Source organism: Helianthus annuus, chromosome 17 (genome assembly GCF_002127325.2).
Source record: "Helianthus annuus cultivar XRQ/B chromosome 17, HanXRQr2.0-SUNRISE, whole genome shotgun sequence".
In the NCBI taxonomy this organism is placed as follows: Eukaryota; Viridiplantae; Streptophyta; class Magnoliopsida; order Asterales; family Asteraceae; genus Helianthus; species Helianthus annuus.
Genome location: NC_035449.2, coordinates 79611213 through 79632943, shown reverse-complemented (window position 1 = coordinate 79632943; position 21731 = coordinate 79611213). Strand labels below are relative to the sequence as shown.

At 39.3% G+C, this 21731-nt stretch overlaps 2 protein-coding genes across 3 annotated transcripts; both read right to left on the bottom strand.

Moving 5' to 3' along the window:
• Positions 1–2888: 2888 nt before the first annotated feature.
• Positions 2889–9995, bottom strand: LOC110926411 (peroxisome biogenesis protein 22). 2 transcript variants are annotated; one of them, XM_022170168.2, is made up of 8 exons: positions 9594–9995; positions 7650–7889; positions 7520–7567; positions 6068–6124; positions 5615–5719; positions 4580–4645; positions 3866–3967; positions 2889–3248 (listed from the first exon to the last, which is right to left on the bottom strand). In XM_022170168.2, exons 1-8 carry the CDS (start codon positions 9684–9686, stop codon positions 3147–3149), a joined length of 813 nt encoding a protein of 270 aa, XP_022025860.1. In that variant the 5' UTR covers positions 9687–9995; the 3' UTR covers positions 2889–3146. The 2 variants fall into 2 exon arrangements, with proteins under 2 accessions (XP_022025860.1, XP_022025861.1); XM_022170169.2 differs by having other exon boundaries at positions 5615–5716.
• Positions 9996–19648: 9653 nt separating this feature from the next.
• LOC110924929 lies at positions 19649–20985 on the bottom strand. Its single transcript, XM_022168902.2, has 2 exons — positions 20877–20985; positions 19649–19980 (listed from the first exon to the last, which is right to left on the bottom strand). The coding sequence occupies exons 1-2, from the start codon at positions 20983–20985 to the stop codon at positions 19649–19651; spliced, it is 441 nt and encodes a 146-aa protein (XP_022024594.2).
• Positions 20986–21731: the final 746 nt, after the last annotated feature.

Genomic DNA, 21731 nt, shown 5'->3' with positions numbered 1-21731 from the left:
ATGCCAACTGCACCACAGCGGGTCATGTGTGGAATCGTGTTGTCATCGGTGCAAGAAGTTGGGACATATGGCTAGAGACTGTAGAAGCCCATATCCTGCAAACCGGAACCAACAGCAACACCAGAAGGGTAATGAGAGATGTTACTAGTGCGGTGCGGAGAGTCACTTTAAGAGGAACTGTCCGCAGATGAGACAGAATCATGACAACAGTGGCAACCAGGGCAACGGGAACAATAACGGAGACAATAAGGATAACCGCAGGACTGGTAAGCATGAGCTTCTGAATGGACAAGAGGAAGAAGGAAACAACCTCAACGTCGTGGCGGGTAAGTTCCTACCAGACGATTTCTTTGTTTCTATTTTAGTTAATTCGGGTACAGATATGTGTTCCTAAGAGTTAGTCAGGTGCTTAAGCGTACCCCATTACCCTTAAAACACCAAACATGTTATAGAACTAGCTAATGGTGAAAGTCTTAAGGGCACACACGCAGTCAAGGGTTGAAACCCCGTCTTAGCTGGTCAGACGCTCTCTATCGACCTCATTCATATGGTTCTGGGTAGTTTTGACGTTGTCATTGGGATAGATTGGTTATCTCGACACCAAGCGGAGATTATTTGCAGGGAGAAAATCGTCCGTATCCCTCGTTCTGATAAAGAACCCCTCGTGATTTGAGGCGACAAGAGTGGTGCTGTTGTAGGCATCATCTCTTTCCTTCAAGCCCAGAAGTGTTTGCGAAAGGGCCACACCGCTATTCTAGCCCTCGTTTCGGATACATCCACGGAAGAAAAGAAGATTGAAGACATCCCTATTGTACGCGACTTTCCAGAGGTATTTCCTGAGGAATTAACTGGTCTTCCGCCTCATCGCCAAGTCGAGTTTCAAATCGAGCTAGCTCCTAGAGCAGCGCTAGTAGCTCGAACACCTTATCGTCTAGCTCCATCCGAACTCGAAGAACTGTCTACGCAACTACAAGAACTCTTGGAAAAGGGATTCATACGTCCTAGCTCTTCGCCTTGGGGAGCTCCAATGTTATTCGTAAAGAAGAAAGACGGTACCTTCAGAATGTGTAGTGACTATCGCGAACTTAACAAGGTGACCGTGAAGAATCGTTATCCTCTCCCACGCATTGATGACCTATTCGACCAGTTGCAAGGGTCGAGTTTCTACTCCAAGATTGACCTGAGGTCAGGCTACCATCAGCTGAGAGTCCGAGAGGAAGACGTCTCCAAAACAGCATTCAGAACTCGTTACGGCCATTATGAGTTTCTGGTTATGCCTTTCGGATTAACGAATGCACCTGCAGTCTTCATGGACCTCATGAACCGAGTGTGCAAGCCTTACCTGGATAAATTTGTCATAGTCTTCATCGACGACATCCTGATCTATTCTAAGAGTCAGGAAGAACACGAGCAACACCTGAGGCTTATTCTGGAACTCCTTCGAAAAGAGCAGTTGTATGCCAAGTTTTCGAAATGTGACTTCTGGCTTCGCGAAGTCCACTTTCTAGGCCATGTGGTAAACACCCCCTTTGTATGTTAACTCACACACCCTGTAATTTCAGTATTACAATATTGGTTGTTACTCTTTCACCTGTAAAGAATTCTAGTCAACAATAATAGTTACGTAATTGTAACCATTATAATAATTTTATATTTTTATGAGTATTTCTAGTTCACTATAATTGTAACTATTATAATAATTTTATATTTTTATTAAATATTTCTAGTTCACTAATCATTTATTAAAAAAACAATTATACAAACTTGGAATATTTTTAGTTTCTTCTTAACCAATTTTATGAACTTATGACGTTGTAGCAATTCTGAACACTTTAGCTCTTTTTATAAATGTTTATACAACTTTGACCTATTATTTATTTTAAAATAAAAGTTTTTGACCTTTTTTCGTTTTGCTATAAGTTTTTATAATCACTACTAACATGTAATAAACTTACATTAAATATGAAAAGAAATAATTTGTAAAATTTAAAAAAGTACTTAAATATTTAGTGAGAATATTGTGTTAGACTTGAATCCGGATATTGGACTCTTTTTCATACTAAATATTGTGTTTGTGGTCATAATATATACTTGCTTAAACTCGAGATATATATGAGCACAATAGTCATCTTTTAGTCTTAGCGAGACCAAGAGTCAAAACTTCAAACATGTAAACCAAGAAATAAACAAGTAACTAAGTGTGTAAAAGTCTGATGCTCCAAGAAATAACTAAGTGTAAAAAAATCTATAGCGTGCCAAACTCCAAGTCACGTTCACCGTGTATAGTTAACACCAAATATTTTTGTTGATGCAAAGTTGATACCTTATAACTTTACCTAATGTGACCTCCAGAAGAAAACGTAAAAAGAAAGAGAAATAAAGACATCGACCACTCTTATAACGAGAGAATCTTGATGTAGTTAATGTTAGTTATTTTAGCAAGGGCTTAATAATATTTTAATTTTATTTGCCAAGTGTTCTATTCAGATTTCCATTTCTTTGTAAAAAACGTATAAATTCGACGTAAGCTGATAAAAAATCATGTAAATCGAGCCTTAGGTTGGCCATTGTGGGTTAACGCCTCCATGCCAGCTCAGCCATTAACGCCACACCACCCCACCCAATGGGCGTTAAGCAAGGGGGTGTGATGCCCTTAACGGGCGCGAGAGTGTAAGGTGGTGGGGCCCTCCCCAATCACACTATGTCTTTTTCTTTTATTTATTTTTTGGTCAAACCAAAATAAGAGTTAGAAAGTAGGTTAGTTAAAACTTATTGTTTACATAGCATAGCATAGCAGGGTGTTATGCACTTTTTGGTTAAACCAAAGCGAGTGGTCTTATGACATGAGAAGCTTGTTTTAGAGTTCACTATAAATGACCAAAAGTAGATAAAGATGAATGGCTACAAGTTCTTATAAACATCTAAAATGGCAACAGAGTCTGGCATCAACCAAGTTCTTTTATCTTTGACTGTAACATAAACTGCACAGACCACAAACATGAAACCCTAGAAACATGGTAATTTGACGAAAATACATTGCACAAAATCAAGCATCACATGCCCTAAAGTTATGATCATGACATCATAAGGTACTAACTCCTCCAAAAACTGAAAAACATTCGACACAGTTGACCGCTTCCAGAAAGTCAAACATTGAAAAACTGTTCCAAGGATGAAGAACTGAAAACATTAGACGCGATTCGCTCGTTTTTTGTAGTTGAGATGTAAAGCTGATACTTGATGAACCTCTGCATTCACACAACAATGAAAAATGAATATGTGTAAGAATAATACCAGCCCTTGTTGGAATGAAGAGCAAACATAGGAAGCAAAATTAATATTAAAAAAATACAAATAAAAAAAGATGTTCGACTACCCCTAGCTTATCCCCCCCCCCTAGGGGCAGGCCCAGGATTTTATTCCAATGGGGTCCATTTTTTTCCCGGTGTTCAAAATTTTCATGACAAAATGTTAAAATTTTCGGGCCTTGTTCGGGTCGGGTCAGAGCGAGGTTTGAAATAGATTTAAAAAAAAAAAAAACAGGCTTTACAAGGATTGAACCCATGACCTTTTGTTGGTAAAGAGGGGGTTTACCACTACGCCGGCTTTCCTTTTCTTTTTATGGTGTCCACCTAACTGTATTTATGGGGTTCTTATAAAATTTAATATACCGGAGCTACTAAATGTTTTAAAAACATTGGGGTCTGGGGACCCTGACCTACTCTATGTGGGTCCCCCCCCCCCCCCCAAACCCCCTAAATTACTTCTTAAAGTGTTAAGTAGACTAAAAAAACATTTTAGTAGCACAACAAGATTTAGTATACTAAATAATTTATGTTAGTTGACATAATACTTGTTTACATACCGACAACTGAGTAATGATTTCTCGACTTGAGTCTACATGCCAATCGGGCTCCAGCTGGCGAACAAAAGATGTCCGCCCAATCTCTGTGCTACAAAAAAGTACCTGCAATTGCACACTGATTACTAAGAAATATAAAAGTAAAGAGATATGCGTCCTTATACAAAACCATTTATTGCTCATTATTTTCACAATATCAATTACCAAATTATCATATAAAAGTGGCAATTTAAACTCATTTAGTATTTCATTGATAACGGGTCACGTGTGGATTATAGCATAAAGTGCTAAAATTGGAGACAAACAAATTACCTGTTTAATTATAGCAACATGTAAATAAAACGACAAATACGCTATAATAGCTCAAATATGCTATCACTAATCATCTAAATAAATAAAATATCTATTTATCGCTACGGGGTTTGTAACGACACTTCACCTATACGCTATGAGCGCTATTGACAACTATGAACCCGACAACTACTAGACTCTCCACCCTCTCATCACCCAAAAGTAACGAAGTCCAATTTTACTTTCAAGTGTCAAATGGCCTACCTTTTGACTTCAATTACGTTAAGAGTTTGACTTACCGGATTCAAAAAGTGGACCATAGTTAATAATTGGTTTTTTGTGTTTGACCATAGAGATGAAAATTGCGATTGTTTAGCGAATAGCGATGGAGTGGCATTGTAAATAGAACTTATTAATTGATTTTACCTTGTCTTTGACCAAGCCGCCAGATGTAAATATCCCAGCATTTTCCAAAGCCATTATAACATTTTTCTGCAAACAAAAGGTACGATTAGCAAACATGATCACACAGACCACAAGTAAAACATTCATAATACACATACCCGTCATTTGTACAAATATATATGTTTATCTTTTTTTTTTCAAATTTCATATTCGTTTACATTTAGTAGTTATTTTTCTATTTCCAGTACTTATTTGGTGTAATTAGCGAACTTCCCTAGTATTAAATATATTCAATAATTTTTTAAAATTTCATCCAATTCAAAATAAACTAGTGTTCCATTTTGTATTAAGGGTTTGTTTGGTATGAAGTAATGGAATGAGCAAGAGAATGGAATGGATAGCGGAATAAAATGGATCATTCCATTCCATTGTGATGTTTGGTTACCCATATGCGAATAGAATGAATTGTTACTCTGTACAGTTTTACAGGTAAAAAAGACGAGTAATGAAACACAATTAATAAAAACGACAAATAATAATTATAGTAATAATATCATAATAGTAATAAAAATATATTAATTGTAAAAGAATTAATAATAATAATAATAATCGTAGATGTCTTTTCATTCCTTGAAGGAATGGAAAAAAAACATCCCCTTACCAAGGAATGAAAATTCTTATATTTGGAAGGAATCACATTCTTATAGAATGACATGATAACCAAACATGTTTTTTTATTGGAATGATACATTCCATTCCACCTTCAATTCCCTCATACCAAACACTGCCCAAGTGTTTTCCTTTCTTCTTGCTTCAAGAACTGACGTTTACATTTTTATTAGTTAATATTAGGAAAGTTCACTGGTTTGCATATAGGCTACAGCCACATATTAAGACCACAAAAATGGGACCCACGAAATGAAATTGTTAAAATAGTTAATTTTGGAAGATTTATTAAGCATCGGGACAACACACCCTGACACATACTTCGCTTTCACAATATAAATCATAATAAATAAGTAAAGATATAGAAAAAACAACCACACTCATACATACTTCGCTTTCATCGTCCAGGACTGTTTCCATGAGATAAAGGTCACAGAACTTTGTGATCTCCAGCAGAACATCCAAAACAGAGGATCTCACTGTTGCTTGTTTCTTCTACACAAAATCAGTCAAACAAGTCATCTTCCGATGGCAATAAGTAGAGTTTGTAAAACGGGCGGGTCTGTTGGGTTGAGTAACGGGTCAAAACAAGTTTTGTTCAATTTTTTTTGCAAGTATCAAGAATAATTTACTTTTTTCTACAAACATGATTAGGAGATTTTATGCATTGAAAATAAACTCTGGACGACTTTGACCCCTTCCCAACCATTTCCACCAATTTTGTCGGTTTGACCCATTAGAAATGCAACACAACCAAATCAACCAATCCGGAAGTGAATGGGTCAAGATTGACACCTGTATCTAACATGTAAAATAAAAGGTTAACGAGAAAAAGACCACAACCTGAAGCTCCTCTGGGGTATTTTCTTCAAGTATAACTCCAAGCAAGCGGCAAGTCACCTTCATCATCATAATAATTAAAAAAAAAAAACATATTTCAGTCCACAAACAACTTGAGCTCTTTTTAGAGGAAAACAAAGCTCCTAAAGCAACATGGTCATGGCAAATGCAGACAACAAAAACTATTAATAATCTATAAACTCCTGAAATTCTTTATGAACCAACTAGAAATGCAGATTACAATCAACACGGTGAATTCCACTAGGATGACAAATGAAATAACTTTTAAAATTCTAAATCAGTAGAACAACAGATATAAAGTGGCATGTGATCTAAGCAGTCAATAGCGGTGGGATAGCGCTTATCGGGCCTTCCAAAATAGCGGTGTCAAATAGCAGTCCAGAATGGCGGAACCACTATTATTGGCGCTAATGACCGATATTTGACTGATACTGACCGTTATTTTAGATGCCTTGGTTGATGTGGACTCGGAAGAAGATTACATGGCTTACGATTAGATAATGTTTCAACCATTGGCACTTTTAAGTTTGACATTACTATTAATATTATATAAATTTTGCATGATATAAAATTATTGATATCCCACCGCGAGGGTAAGGTTCGGCTACAAAGTCTAAAACTCCTAAAAAGCGTAAAAAGTCTATGTAGGCATTGTGTTTTAAATTTTAGGTATGATGTTTTAGATTCTTTTGGCATTATATTATATAGAAAAACATCAAATGTAACAATTTAAAACACAACGAAATGTATTTTAACACCGATTAACTTTCTTGGTATTGTGTTTTAATTTTCATGCCTAGAATACATTTCATTGTGTTTTAAATTGATAGGTTTTGTGTTTTTCTATGTAATACCATGCCTAAAGAATCTAAAACATCATGCCTAAAATTTAAAACACAATGACTGTATAGACTTCTTACACTTTTTAGGAGTTTTGGACTTTGTAGCCAACTCCTAGCCCCCACCGCAATAACCTATATCTCAAATATCGGCCTTTGACCGCTATTTGATTTTGGACTGCTATAACTGCATAGCATGTGATTGGCTATAAAGTCTAGTCTTATTTAGAAAAAAATAAAAAAATAAAAACCGTCTTGCTTCAACTGTGTTGTATTGGTCTCAAATAGGCGAAATAAAAAACTATAGCTAAAAGAGTAAAGGGTCATACAAGTTGAAAGTCACCCAAAGTCTATTTTTATGGCATACAACCTCCTAAAGCATTTTATTTAAAACAATTATATTACTATCATAATAACAAAATTCAGGAATTATAAATAACATAGCAACTATTTGTATATTTTTAAAAACACACAAAAACAGCTTCTCTGGGTCAACACAAACCAACCCATCTAGTTTCAACGTGTACTAAAAATAACCCAAACCCGTTATGATCCATTAAATCAAGATAAAAAAAAAGTGATTACAAAAGCATACCTTTCTTCCATCGCTTAATCTTTGTCTGACTATTTGTCCTAAAGTAGGCTGCAGCAACAAGAAAACAAGTAAAATGACCACCATGAAGTCAACGATTTCATAACTGAAGTTTATTAGATTTCCTGTTTACCTTTACAGGCTGAAAAAACTCATCAATAACAGTTTGTGCTCTTGAATCTTCAGAAGGCGAAGTAACACCAGACGGAAACAAATTTGAATCAGATTGACTACTATTGACCCCAGAACTGCTAGGTGCATGCGGTTGACGCTTAGGTTGTCTTCTTTGAGGTACAACGGGTGTCCTGAAAAGCCTCCATGTAAATATTATTGCAACTGCAAGTCCTGCTATGGCCCAAACAGGCCGTATATCCTGCAACCAGATTTCAACTTATTTAAAACAGGTCATTGTTAATGCCAGTCGCTTTGAAGTAAGGGTCGAAACAGAAAGGGTTGACCTGCTCGCACGTTTTGACCTTTTTTAAAAACAGTTATAAATAACTAATGTACTAATTATGATTAGAAAACATCATATTACAGAAATAATCTAAAACTTCATATAACCTGATTTACGAGGTGATTTGTACACAACAAATAATTCGAGTTTGAGAATTTTAACCCTTCATTTAAAAAAAAAAAAAAGCAGTTGAGATGTAAGGGTACAACTGTCAAACAGAAAATAGCAATTGTTTTATGGACAAATCACTTTCCGTCATGTGCAAATCACCTAACACTAACGTAAAAGCTATGACTAGAAAACAACATATTACAACAAGAATCTAAACCTCCAGATAAATTGATTTAGAAGGTGATTTGTCTCAAATAACCCCGTAATAAGTAAACAGGTCAATATTGCTACTGGTCTGGAGCAATCTTCCTATAAAAAAGGTGGCATTGGGACAATAAATTGTGAAGTAATAAACTAGTATACTACTTAATGATGTTATGCATCTGTATAAAAATATTTATTTTTCTTCTTTTTCAAGTTTTAACAGATTCTGATTTAGTTCTTCAATTACTTGTTCAGATCAATGGTGTTCTCAAGCCACTCAATCTTCTGATTATTGGCGTTGATGCAACTTCAAGATGACCAATAATCACAGGCCACTTTTGTAATATGTTGAACTGTCAGCAAGTCTACACCTTTTTACAATTTTATTATAGTAAAACCATCGTAAGTCTTATGGACTGAGACCATTGCAAGGTACGGGACTTGTCCCACATCGGTTGTATGGGCAACGGATGTAGGGTTTATATACCAAATGGGCTATCTTACCCACCAGACTAGTCTTTTGGGTTGAGTTCTCTCGTTTGGTATATAACAGTAAGTTACTATTTTAATATATTATACAACCGTTGTAGTGTATTCTAAACTGAAAATGTAAACAGATCTGACAACAGCAGTTGTAAGACCTTTGACTTTGGTCAGCAAGGTTTGTTAATTGTCTTGTATATTGTTTCTGGCTTTTTATTTATGTACAAATCAACACAGGAAATGATGTCTTTTGGTTTAAAATAAATATATGATTTTTGGTTTTCTATTAATATACAAATCAACACGAAAAGGAAGTGTTAAGACTCTTAACCCCCCCAAATACCTTGCTACCAATAGACCTGAGACCTCTACCGGAGGAAATCAAGAGTTTACCACTATACCATCCCCTTGAAAGTTTATATTTGACTAATTATCTATAGTTAATACTGATACAATTAAGGCAATATGTCCCAGATGAGTACCTACTAGAAACTAACATATTGCAGTGTCAGCAAGCCTTTTCACAGTTTGTTTCACTCTAGATCACAAAACTACAAAATAAGACCTAAAGAAGCTGCAAGGAGTTATCCCTTTGCTTTCATAACTGAACCTAATTCAATCTTTTCAATTGATATTTACCAACTTAGCATACACTAGATTCACAAGTTTTTTCACTCATCATAACATAAACCCACAACCCCAACTAATCCATAAGTCACCAACAAACAAAACAGCTACAGATCTTGAAAAAACTTTAAAGGGGCATTTCATCGAGCACTTGGTAGACACCCAAATATAAAAGATAAAAAAAAAAACCAGCACCTGGGTATTCAAAATCTTGAAAACTTTAGCCGAAAGATAAGCCCCAATTCTCTTGAAAAGCTGTAAAAGGTCTTCCTTTGAGTAATCCGCCATGCCTGAAGATACACAGATTCTTTTTTAATGTTTTGAACGCTCACTCAAAAGAAGAATAGTGAAGAAAGATGTTCAATTTCTCATGATTCTGCACAGAGAACGAGAAGCGTAGCCAGATCTTGACGAAAAGGGTGATTGATGAAGGAAAAAGATTCGTGAATTCGGAGGTTTGTTGATTACAGAGGGTTTTGCAGCCGCTTGTAATAGAAATGTAAAATGTACAATTTTAGTATTTTACTTCTCAGCCAAAGTAAAACACATGTTGTCAATTAGGGCTATTATGATGCGCGAATGATATATGGATGTATAGTACAACTAGTGGGACAGTGTGATGCGAGAATTCGGTCGGTATCGTTTCAGCAAATTACGATAACGGCACTCGCTATAGCAATTGAAAGACGAAACCTAAAAACATAAAGTCGTAATATGCCCAAAAGAATATCGACACATGTTGTATATCGATTGAAAATCTTAAAAACGAATATTGGTTCTGATAATACAGATACTGGTACCAATGTTGTTTGATCAAAATTGATACGGTTTGTAAAGGTATTTGCACGGTACTGACATTCGAGAAAAATAGTGTATATATAATACAACTCCATTGTCAACAAAATTTATACCAAACTAAATATATCCACATATTTTTTTTTTAATTCACGAATGCAATTATAGGGTAAATAAACTAATTAATAATAATAATAACTGTTAAAATATAAATAAGAGTAAACTGCCATTTTGGTCCCTGTGGTTTGGGCACTTTTGCCATTTTAGTCCAAATCTCAAACCTTTTAAATCTGGGTCCCTGTGATTTCACTTTTATTGTCATTTTAGTCCAAAATTCAAAAAACCTGATATTTGACTGTTGAAAGCTGGTTATTTTGTCTTTTTGTTTGTCACACCCTGACTTTTGCGGAAGCGCGATTATTGGTGTGACTTTCTTAATACCATAGCATTCAATCATAATAACGTTATATGATAAAACCATTAGATGTTCATCCATAAATTAAGTTTGAAAATAACACAACATAATTGTCTGAAATGTCGACACCAAATTCAAATTACAAACCACAACAAGTTTTAAAGAGTTCACTAAGACTCGACAAAAGATCTTAAACAAACCCGAGTTTAGAACCATGTATCTCGTCCAGGATTAAGATACATCTCCTAAACCCTAATGACTTGGATGACATCTTTTATTTATAACGCAGCTTGAAAACATGCAAACACCTGCCAGATCCACTTAGTTCCCTGAAATACATGTAATTTAAAAACATCAACAAAAGTTGAGCGAGTTCATGTGTTTCGTATATGTATGTATATACCTTTGTAAACAGTGTACGTGTGTATGTTTGTAAATCCCGGTATGAAAGCAAACAAGGAAAATATCACCAATGGTTTGCAAGGCCACTGATATGTGTGACGGCGTAGGAAGGCTCAAACCTAGCAAATTTGTACCGGGCTTCCGGCTGGAAGACATAGTCCTCATGGGTGTGGGCTCGCTACACCCAAATAGATCTATCACTCATGCCCCTCGGTCCTTATACGAGGATTAATGGTCTCAAGTATGTGCCTACCCATTCACATGATCTATGGTACTTTCCTAGGCTAACCATACCAATTGTATTTGTATGTTGTTGATGCAACAAATAATAGACCAATGGTAGTAGCTGGGTTGGTTAGGCAAAAGGGTTGAAGGGTTCAACTTTGCCTAACGCAGGTCGTGGGGTCCCCCCACGTTTGCAAGACGTGGAAGGAGGTTCACTAGTTTTATTCTTGCTGTTTGCTATGGATCCTTCTCTGAAATGTGTTCAGATTCGGATGAAGGAGCAAACAGAATGTGTGTGTTGGATGTGAAAGGAAGTAGCTTGCGAGAAGCAAGTACTTGTAGTGAATGACCGGAGATATCAAGAATCAGGGCTGGTCTCAGAATGTGTTTCTTAGTAAATGAAGTGTCAAATATATAGGAGAAGACGCCTTCCCAAAGAGGGATGCATTTGACTAGCGACCTTGCTTGTAGTGAAAGGCTTACCCTTTCGAGGGTTAAAGCCTTTTGACCCATGGATAATAGAGTGTGTTCTGTGGACCCGCATTGCTTTTGCGGCTGGCGAGTTGGTGGAGATGTGACCATTTACTGTTCTCACATTGCTTTACTTCACCTCCTCAGCTTTTCAACCTTTGAACCGTTTAACCCTTTGGGCACTCATGTATCTTAGTCATTTTATTTTGTCTTGGGCTACCCCCGTCATCAGCCCCCCAAGTCAGAGGTTTTTGGGAGATCGACTCAAAGACTTCTGACTTTTATACACGTGTTTTATTGGTTGAAGGCTTTAAGGGTTCAAATCTTGAAGGCTTAAAGGGTTGGAGGCAGTTAATTTTTGAAATTTAAATGTCTGACAACTGATTTGATTGATGTGTGGCAGTTCATAGGGCAGCGGTTTTGCAGAAAGTAACCGTTTGCAATTATCACTATTATTTGAGTTTTATATTTGAAGATATCATTTAATTTCCACATTATATTTTCAAGTTTTCTCTGCAATTTCCCTTCTTCTCTTCAAGATTAGTTCCGACTTCATCTTTATTTCCTTACTTTCTTCATATTTTCTTGTAAAATGGGTGCTCGTAAGGATTTGGCAAAGTCCTTTTCTCGATTAACCCAAGAAGAGGTAGATTTATTTGGTAAGGAATATGGTATTGGGAAAATGTTTAAACCGACTGCTCCTGCTTGCGATGTTCCGATTGACAAATGTCCGGCTGGTTTTATTGCTTTTTACTGCCGTCATTTTGAGTTTTCGAATCTCCGTCATCCGTTTTCCCTCTTTGTTCTGAATTTATTGGAGTATTACCGAGTCTCTTTTGGCCAGATCCACCCAAAGGGTATGGCTAGGGTTTTACATTTCGAAATTTTGTGCCATGCCCTTGGGTATGATCCTTCACTTTTGCTTTTTCGCCTTTTTTTCCGATTGGCTAAAAACGGTGATTGGTTCACCTTTGAAACTTCCAAGGTTGATGCTTGTCTTATTTCGTCTATGGTTACAACACTCGGAACTTGGAAAGATTGCTTTTTCTGGGTTTCTGACTGTATTCTCCCATTTAAAATGGTGTGGAGGCACCCGGATGCCGTTCTCAATGAACCGGAGCCCTCTGAGTCTGAGTTGAATGAAGCTTTTCTCAAAGCCATCCGGGTATGCCCTTCGAGGGTTCGTCCTTTCCCTGAACATTTGCTAGTTATGTTAGGGGTTAGTGATTTGTGGGAAAAGGTCGATCGGGATCCGGTTCTAATGAGAAGTGGCACCGGTATGCATTTTCCTTGTTTGCCATCTTTGCATTCTTCTTTATTTATGTCTTATGAATTTTGTTTTTGTTATTTGTAGTTATGTCTGCCCTGGATTTTATCAAGAGTGACGACACTTCTGATGTTGTGTATGAGGATGTCCCCTTTGTTCCTGATGAAAACGTTGTAGTTAGGACCGCTGAACAAAGGTTCGATGGTTCGGGTTATGTTAGTGTTTCCAATGTGAAGGGTTTTTCCAAACCTATTGTTCCCAAGGCTTCAACCCGGCGATCTACCCGTCGTTTGAAGGGTGTTCCTCAATCCACCTCTACTGAACCGGTGGAGTTGAGCGATGATATCGAAGTTTCTGGGGATCAAGGTGTTGAAGTGGGTTCTGAAAAAGAGAAGAAGCTGGTTATTCATGGCAAAAAGGCTTCAGCCAAAAGGGGTTATTGCTACCCCTGTTCAGGGTTCTTCGAGCAAGGATGTTGAAGGGTTAGATCCGGATGCAGTTTATGTGCCAGGTTGGTCGGTGAAAATTGATGACAGTTTCAAGGATGCTACTGTTTGTGAAGATGCTCTGAGTCACATTGCTCCTCCTTCAGTTCATAATACTATTTCTGAGATGGATGATGACATGATGTTATCTCGCATGATTCTAAGTACCTGCAACCTTGCTGCCATGCTTCCTCAGGGCATTGCCCGTTTTCGTCAGAGGATGCAAGAATATGAAGAGTTTTCTAAGAAGAATGATAAGATGAAATCTTCGATGGCCGCGATGAAGAAGGAGATAAGTGGCTTTGCTGAGAAAGAAGAGGCTTGGTCAAAAAAGGTTGATGATTTGTCTAAGCAGCATGAGATTGAGATGAGTGATTTTAAGAAAAGCTTTGAGGTCGATCGGTTGAAGCTAAAGGCGGGTAAGGAGGCTTTGTCTGTTGCTCAAAAAGCCTTTGATGAGGAGAAGGAAAGCTTGAAGGCTTTGGTTAGCTTGAAGGCTTTGGTTTCCCGGGCTACCAGTGATAACCAATGGTTGATTGAGCAGGGTTTTCAACAGGTTGTTACTTATCTGCTTCACTCTGCTGAGTTTAACTCTGCTCTTGGTGAAGTTTATACTAAGTTGCTCAGCTTGGGAAAACATCAAGGTCTCATCGCTGGTTATAAGTTACATGAAGCTGGGCATCCTCTGGAAAAGTCTCCTTTGTTTCGTCCTGAAGCTTCTGATGTTTTTAAGGGCTCCGTTGAACAGATGGAGAGGCTGACCTGCCCTTATATTCATCAGGTTTCTTCTTGTTTTGGTAAGCCTCTTGCTGTGTTACAGGGCTTGAAACCGGAGGGCCTTAATGAAAAAGTCTGTGCTGAAGTCTTGGGTTCTCTTTCGAAGAAAAGATCCTACTCAGGAGATAGTGATGACACTCTTTCAAGTGTGCCTGATGCTTCGAAGGATGCAAGCTTGGAGGCTTCAACAGTAGGTGGTGATGGTGGTGCAAAAGCTAAGAAGTCCAAGAAAGCAAAGAAGGCAAAGGCTGAAGGTTCCGGGGTTTTCAAGCCTTCTGCCAATGTTTAACGGATATTCGTAGCTTTCTTAGCACTAAAAAAACAATTTGTGGTTTGTAATGCTAACTTTGAACAATATTAGGTTTTGCAGGGACCCCTAAGGTTCCTGTTATGTGGTTATGCTTTTAGGCATGTATGGCCGCTTGAACAATATCCGAACTTGCAAGTCAGCAGGACTTGTTTTAACTTGTGCTTTGTTGAAAGTCTTTCAGGGCTTTCTTTGTTAAGGTATTATGTTCAACTATTTTATGTGTTGTGTTTTTATACTTGTGCCTATTTTGTTAAGGCATCTTGGTTGGTTTTAACCTTTTGAGCTTTTAAGCTTTTTGGCTATCTATAGATAGATTGAAACCTTTGAGGTTTCAAGCTGTTATCTCGGGGGCTTGAAGCCTTGAAGGCTTCATAGTGTTTTGGTTTGACTTTGTTTGTGTTTTTAAAATTTTTCGTTCAAGTTACATTATTTTTGTATTCTTATAACTTTGTCTTTGTCGAGCTTGTGTTGTCCTTATGTTTTTTATACCTTAAAGGGTTCAGTGCTGCAGTCACTTAGCCTTGGCATTTTTAACAAGAAGGCATAACACCTATCCTATTTGTTTTCTTGTTTTTGTTTGATTTCGTAAGCCTGTTTGTTGATTATTTTTCTAAGGCTTAAGGAACATTTGGTGTAGGCTGTTCAAACATGTCTATGAGACTTCTTTGCTATTGATAATAAGTCTCATGGAGTTGTATTGATCTAAGAACTCACTCCTTATATAGGTCCATTCAACCCTTGAACCTATTAAGCGATGTGGCCTGGGAGCTCAACCCCTTACATGGCCCTTGCCATGGAGTTTCTTGCTAGGTTCTCAACCTGTTTTTAGGATAGAAAGACAAATTTGATAAAACAACTTCATTCATTCAAGAGACATTTTTACAAAAGGTTTTCATAGTTCAACTCTTGAAATGCAATATTGCAAAATACAAACCAATCTTTCCCGTTTAGACATGAAACCTTTTCAAGGTTTTTCCATTCCAGTGCCTTGGAAGCCTTTTACCTTCTGGGTCTGCTAGCTTGTAGGATCCACCCTTATGTGCTTCAAGGATGGTGTATGGGCCCTCCCATTTTGGGCCAAGCTTTCCCTGATTTTCTTTCTTGCTAGCTTCATTGTTTCTAAGGACCAGGTCTCCTGGCTTGAAATGTTCATTCTTGACTCTCTTGTTATAATAGGCTTCCATTCGTTGCTTGTACTTGGCTTCTTGAATTGCGGCTTGATCTCGTGCTTCTTCTAGGAGTTGTAAGTTCAACATGGTCTCTTTCTGGTTTGTTTCGGGATCCATGTTGACAATTCGTTGTGTTACAACTCCTACCTCAGCTGGGATCACAGCCTCGAATCCAAATACCAAGCTATAGGGTGTTCTCTTATGGCTTGTTTTTTCGGTTGTTCTTATGGCCCATAGAACACTAGGCAATTCATCAAGCCAGTTGCTTTCGTACCTTCCCAGTCTTGCTTTGATACCTTCTACTATGCTTCGGTTTGTTCTTTCAACTTGACCATTTGATTGCGGGTAAGCCACTGAGCTGAAGACCTGATTAATCCTGTACTCTTTACACCAGATGCTGAAAGGCTTCTCAGTAAATTGCTTCCCATTATCAATGACAAGTACTACCGGCAATCCATAGCGGCAAATAATGTTTTCCCAAACAAAGTCGATGACATGTTTGCCTGTGATCTTTGCAAGTGGTTTAACCTCGGGCCACTTTGTGAAATAATCTATTGCCACCAACAAGAATTTTACTCCTCCTTTGCTTGGGGGAAATGGACCAACAATGTCCATTCCCCATTTATGGAATGGCCATGCCGAGGTTATTGGGACAAGGTCATGCTTAGGACTTTTTGGGATTGGTGCATGGATTTGGCAAGCATCACATTTTCTTAATTGCTCAGCAGTATCACGATGCATTGAGGGCCAGAAATACCCAGGTTCATGAGCTTTGCAACCACCGACCTAGCTCCAAAATGAGCTCCGCATATGCCTTCGTGAATTTCCTTGATCAAATATTGACTTTGCTCAGGACCAACACATCTTAGCAAGGGGGCAAGGTAACCCTTTTTGTAAAGGGTTTCTCCTTACAATACATATTGCCTTGCCTTGATTTTAACCCTTTCGGCTTCTAGTTGATCATTGGGTAGTTCACCACTTTTTAGGAACTTTTTGATGGGAGTCATCCAATTTGGATCTTCTTCGATGACTACATCTTGAACTTCCAATTCATCGATTGATGGAGCCTTCAACACTTCTACTAGTACCTTCTTGGTAAGGTGAGCAAAAGTGAGAGATGCCAGCTTACTTAAGGCATCAGCCTTTTTGTTTTGGGACCTTTGCTTGATGTGGCATGTTTGGAAGGTATTCATTAGCTCCTTGGATTTTTCGTTGTATCTTCTCATGTTGGGCTCTTTGGCAACATAGCTATCATTTACTTGGCTTGAGACTAGTAATGAATCAGTGAACACTTCAAGCTTCTTGACCTTCATCTCTTTGGCCAGCCTTAAACCGGCGATCAGTGACTCGTATTCAGCCTCGTTATTGGTGGTCTGAAAGTCAAAACGGAGAGCATATGTGAATTCCAACCCTTCTGGGTTGATCAAAATGAGACCAGCCCCTGATCCTTCAACGCTTGAAGCCCCATCAGTGAAAAGCTTCCAGGCTTCAAGGTCAGAGGATTCAGAGGTTGTAGTGTTTACTTCAATGACAGTTTGCTTAGGGACTTCTATGATGAAATCAGCCAAGACTTGGGCCTTGATGGCCTTTCTAGGGACATAGGTGATGTTATGCTCACCTAGTTCTATGGCCCATTTGGCTAATCGTCCCGAGTTTTCTGGTTTTTCAAGCACACTCCTGATAGGTTGGTCCGTGGCCACTTGTATAGGGTGTGCTTGGAAATACCTTCGAAGCCTTCTAGCTGTTTGGACTAGGGCTAGGGCAAGTTTTTCCAGAGGAGGATATTTGGTTTCAGCCAATTTTAAAGTTTTGCTAAAGAAATAAACGGGTACCTGGATTTTTCTCGTTCAATGGTGAGGACCGCGCTTATTGCTTCTTCGGCAACTGAGAGGTAGACTGAAATTAACTCGCCTGTTTTTGGGGCTGCTATATCAGGTAGGGAAGCTAGGTGCTGCTTCATTTGGTTAAAGGCTTCATCGGCCTCTTTAGTCCATTTGAAGTCCTTCTTGTCAGTGCAACCTTTGAGCGTTTTGAAAAAGGGAGAGACCTTTCCGCTAACTTTGAGGTAAAACGCTTCAAGGCTGCAAGCTTCCCATTCAAGCTTTCAACCTCCTTCTTGGTCTTTGGTGGTTTGGCTTTAAGAACAGCTTTCACCTTGTTTAGGTTGGCCCTGATACTTTGTTTCCCAATAATATGGCCCAAGAACTTGCCTTCCTCAAACCCAAATGAACATTTTTCAGGGTTGAGCTTCATGTTAACCTTTCTTAGATTCTTGAAAGTTTCTTGAATGTCATCGAGCATTTGATATTCCGTCTTGCTTTTGATCACCAAGTCATCGACATATGCTTCCATGTTTTTACCAATTTGGCTTGCAAAGGCTTTACCCACTAGACGTTGGTAGGTTACTCCGACATTTTTGAGGCCAAAAGGCATCTTTTGGTAACAAAAGATTCCCTTATCGGTGTGGAATGCTGGCTTCTCCTCATCTTCTTCTTTCATGAGTATTTGATGATACCCTTTGTAAGCATCTAGAAAGCATTTGAAAGGGTAGCCGGTGAGGGAGTCAACCTTGAGATCAATTTCCGGCAATGGATAACGATCCTTGGGACAAGCTTTGTTAAGATCCTTGAAATCTATGCACATCCTCCAAGAGTTATCTGGCTTCTTGACCATAACTGGGTTTGCAACCCATGATTGGTACTTGACCTCTCGGAGAATGCCAGCCGACACAAGCTTCTCAACTTCCTAGCACGCAGCCAAACTTCTCTCTGGTGCCAAACTTCTTTTCTTTTGAACCACGGGCTTGACATCCGGTGGTATTCTTAACTCGTGCTCGGCAATGTTCCGAGGGATCCCTGTCATATCCTCTGGACACCAAGCGAAGACATCGCTGTAGTGTGTTAGCAACTTTTCGAGATATGAGAGGGTTTCTTGGGAAAGGCTTGGATTGACCCTTATTCTTTGCTCAGAGTACTTAGGATTTATTATTAGCCTTTGCTTGTCTTCTTCGCTTTTGGAATCTTCACCTTCAACCATGTAGGCTTCCTGGGAAGGCTGAAGGGTTGCTATTCCCCTCTCGGTGGGAAATTTAACAGTGCCATGGCCGACGGACACAACCATGTAAAATGCACACTGACCTGGCCTCTCAATGAGTGGCTGAGTTCTTTCTTTCTGACCTTCGCTGAAACGAACATTAAGTGTCAGTTGCCCTAAAGGTTTAAGGGGTATATCGGCTAACTTTTATGGAGGTTCCAGAGGGTTGAAGCCTTGAACGTTCTTCATTGCTCAAGCGGTTGACGAACTTCTCAAACATGATTTCAGTAGCTACCCCAGTGTCTATGTATGCCCTACTTGTTTGTAATGTTCCCACAGTCGCTTCTACCACAAGGGGACTTGAAAGAGGATCTTTCTCTATTGGGGGGAAGCATACACACTGAAGCTCCCAAGCTTCCAACTGTTGTCTCTTTTGTGGAACCCCTCCATCAAAATCCACCATATTGACTTCCTTGCCTTTTCCTTCGGCCATTTTGTCCCTTACTCCTTTCACCAAGTGAGCAAGTTCTCCAGACTTGACAGCTTCTTCAATCCTTTTCTTAAGTTGGAAGCAATCATTGGTGTTGTGACCCTTTTCTTCATGGAATTCACAATATTGTGTGGAGTTCTCGTTTTTTCTACTTTTGGGGAGAGGCCTAGGAGGCCGAAAGTTTTGCTTCACTTCTTCTGTTGCTAGGATTTCTTGAGGAGTCTTGGTGAGAGGTGTGAAACTCATGCCTTTTTCTCCGCTGGAAGGGTTGCGACCTTTAGACCTTCGATGGTCTGAACCCTTTTGGCGTCTGTCATAGGAGTTAAAGTTTCCTCTCTTTCTGGCTGGGCTGCTACCTCGCCAGCTGTTTCCTCTTTTCCTTTGTTCTTTGATGTCTACTGCCTCCTCCCCTCAAATATGGGCTGCCTCAGCCCTTTCGAGAGCTTCTTCCAAAGTCTTGGGGAGGGATTTGTTAAAATCCCTTGTGAGGTATTTAGATGTAACGGCGTTCATGAAACCGGCCACCCTCATTTTCTCGTCTGCTCCCACATAGGTTAGACCTTCCTTCTTGTATCTCTCTATGAATTCTCGAAGGCTTTCATCATCTCTTTGCTTGATCTGAAAGATCACTGTAGCATCTTTAACATACCGCCTTTGTTGGGAGAAATTGGTTAGGAACCCCTTGCTAAGGTCATCGAAGCTTCGAATGCTTCGAGCAGGTAAGTCATTGAACCAAATTCTTGCTGATCCGACAAGGGTTTGCATGAACATCAAGCAACATTCAGCATTTGACCATTTCTCGATTCTTGCGGCACCAGTAAAGATATGAAGATGGTCTTCAGGATCTTCAGTCCCATCATATGTTCTGATGTGGGCCGGCATTTTGATCTTTGTCTGGAAGTCATAATCGGCTATCTGCTGTGAAAAGCATGAAAGGTTACTTGGTTTATAAGGTTTGGCCAAATCTTCTTCAGCCCTTGCACCCACATTGTTGTTACCATTGTTGTTCCCTTGAGTGGCTAGCACTTGATTAATGAAGTGTTGCCACGGGAAGTTGGCCATCATCTGGGTCATCATTTGGGGCATGAGGTTGAAGCCTTGAAGGCTTCCGGGTGCGACAGAGCAGTTAACTCCCAAGGGAGTGCTCATCACGGCACTTCGTGCTAAAGGGAGTACCGACAAGGCCTGTTCCCATGAAGTTGTCATTGAGGGTGGAAGACTTGTTACTGGGGACTGCAGGAGCTGGTCAAGGGTCAGCTCATGGCCTAGTGGAGCACCGCTTGGAGCAGGTTGGGACGAGAAGAGAGGGTATACTGTAGGATTTGGCCTTACAGAGAGGTACGGATTAGGATTTGGAGGATTACTGGGACCTGCCTCGTCCCTAGATGTAAAAGGAGGAACAGGAGGTCTAGGAGACAATGTCGGCTCAGGTTCATCATAATCCAGATGGATCCTTACTCCCTTGTCCCTTTCTCTATTCACATATTGGTTGAGGAGAGACCTTAACTCAAGGAAATTGTTGGTGACCCCTCCGGGGTAAGTTCGACATGTGACGGGGCACTAGTGACACCAACATTAGGGGAAGGGACCCCTGATCTGGACGGAGTAGGTGTACTGAAAGTTAGGAACTCAGGAGTACCTCCCGGTGTCGAGAAAGAAGCAGGTGTAGTTGCATGGGCTTGACTAGCACCTGGAGTAGAAGTGTTAGGAACTTGATTCACTTCTCTGGGAGATCCACTTTCTGACATGGCAATTTCGGGAGAATGGAGCTACACTACTAGGTCTTTTGGAGAAAAATAGTGGCGTAGCCCCACGGTGGGCGCCAACTTGTTGATGCAACAAATAATAGACCAAGGGTAGTAGCTGGGTTGGTTAGGCAAAAGGTTTGAAGGGTTCAACTTTGCCTAACGCAGGTCGTGGGGTCCCCCCACGTTTGCAAGACGTGGAAGGAGGTTCACTAGTTTTATTCTTGCTGTTTGCTATGGATCCTTCTCTGAAATGTGTTCAGATTCGGATGAAGGAGCAAACAGAATGTGTGTGTTGGATGTGAAAGGAAGTAGCTTGCGAGAAGCAAGTACTTGTAGTGAATGACCGGAGATATCAAGAATCAGGGCTGGTCTCAGAATGTGTTTCTTAGTAAATGAAATGTCAAATATATAGGAGAAGACACCTTCCCAAAGGGGGATGCATTTGACTAGCGACCTTGCTTGCAGTGAAGGGCTTACCCTTTCGGGGTTAAAGCCTTTTGACCCCTGGATAATAGAGTGTGTTCTGTGGACCTGCATTGCTTTTGCGGTTGGCGAGTTGGTGGAGATGTGACCATTTACTGTTCTCACATTGCTTTATTTCACCTCCTCAGCTTTTCAACCTTTGAATCGTTTACCTTTTGGGCACTCATGTATCTTAGTCATTTTATTTTGTCTTGGGCTACCCCCGTCATCATATGTAATCCTTTTGTAACATGTATTTCACCCTCGAAATTAATAAACAAAAC

Bases quoted from the DNA above. Each gene is read 5' to 3' on its own strand.
- LOC110926411 (XM_022170168.2), bottom strand. From the start codon at position 9,686: ATGGCGGATTACTCAAAGGAAGACCTTTTACAGCTTTTCAAGAGAATT. The intron at 7,568-7,649 runs GTAAACAGGAAA...TTGTTGCTGCAG, and splicing joins AGTTTTTTCAGCCTGTAAAG to CCTACTTTAGGACAAATAGT. The intron at 3,968-4,579 runs GTAAAATCAATT...GTGCAATTGCAG, and splicing joins GCGGCTTGGTCAAAGACAAG to GTACTTTTTTGTAGCACAGA.
- LOC110924929 (XM_022168902.2), bottom strand. From the start codon at position 20,985: ATGTCAGAAAGTGGATCTCCCAGAGAAGTGAATCAAGTTCCTAACACT. The intron at 19,981-20,876 runs GTACTCCTGAGT...TTGTCGGATCAG, and splicing joins TTCTTTCTCGACACCGGGAG to CAAGAATTTGGTTCAATGAC.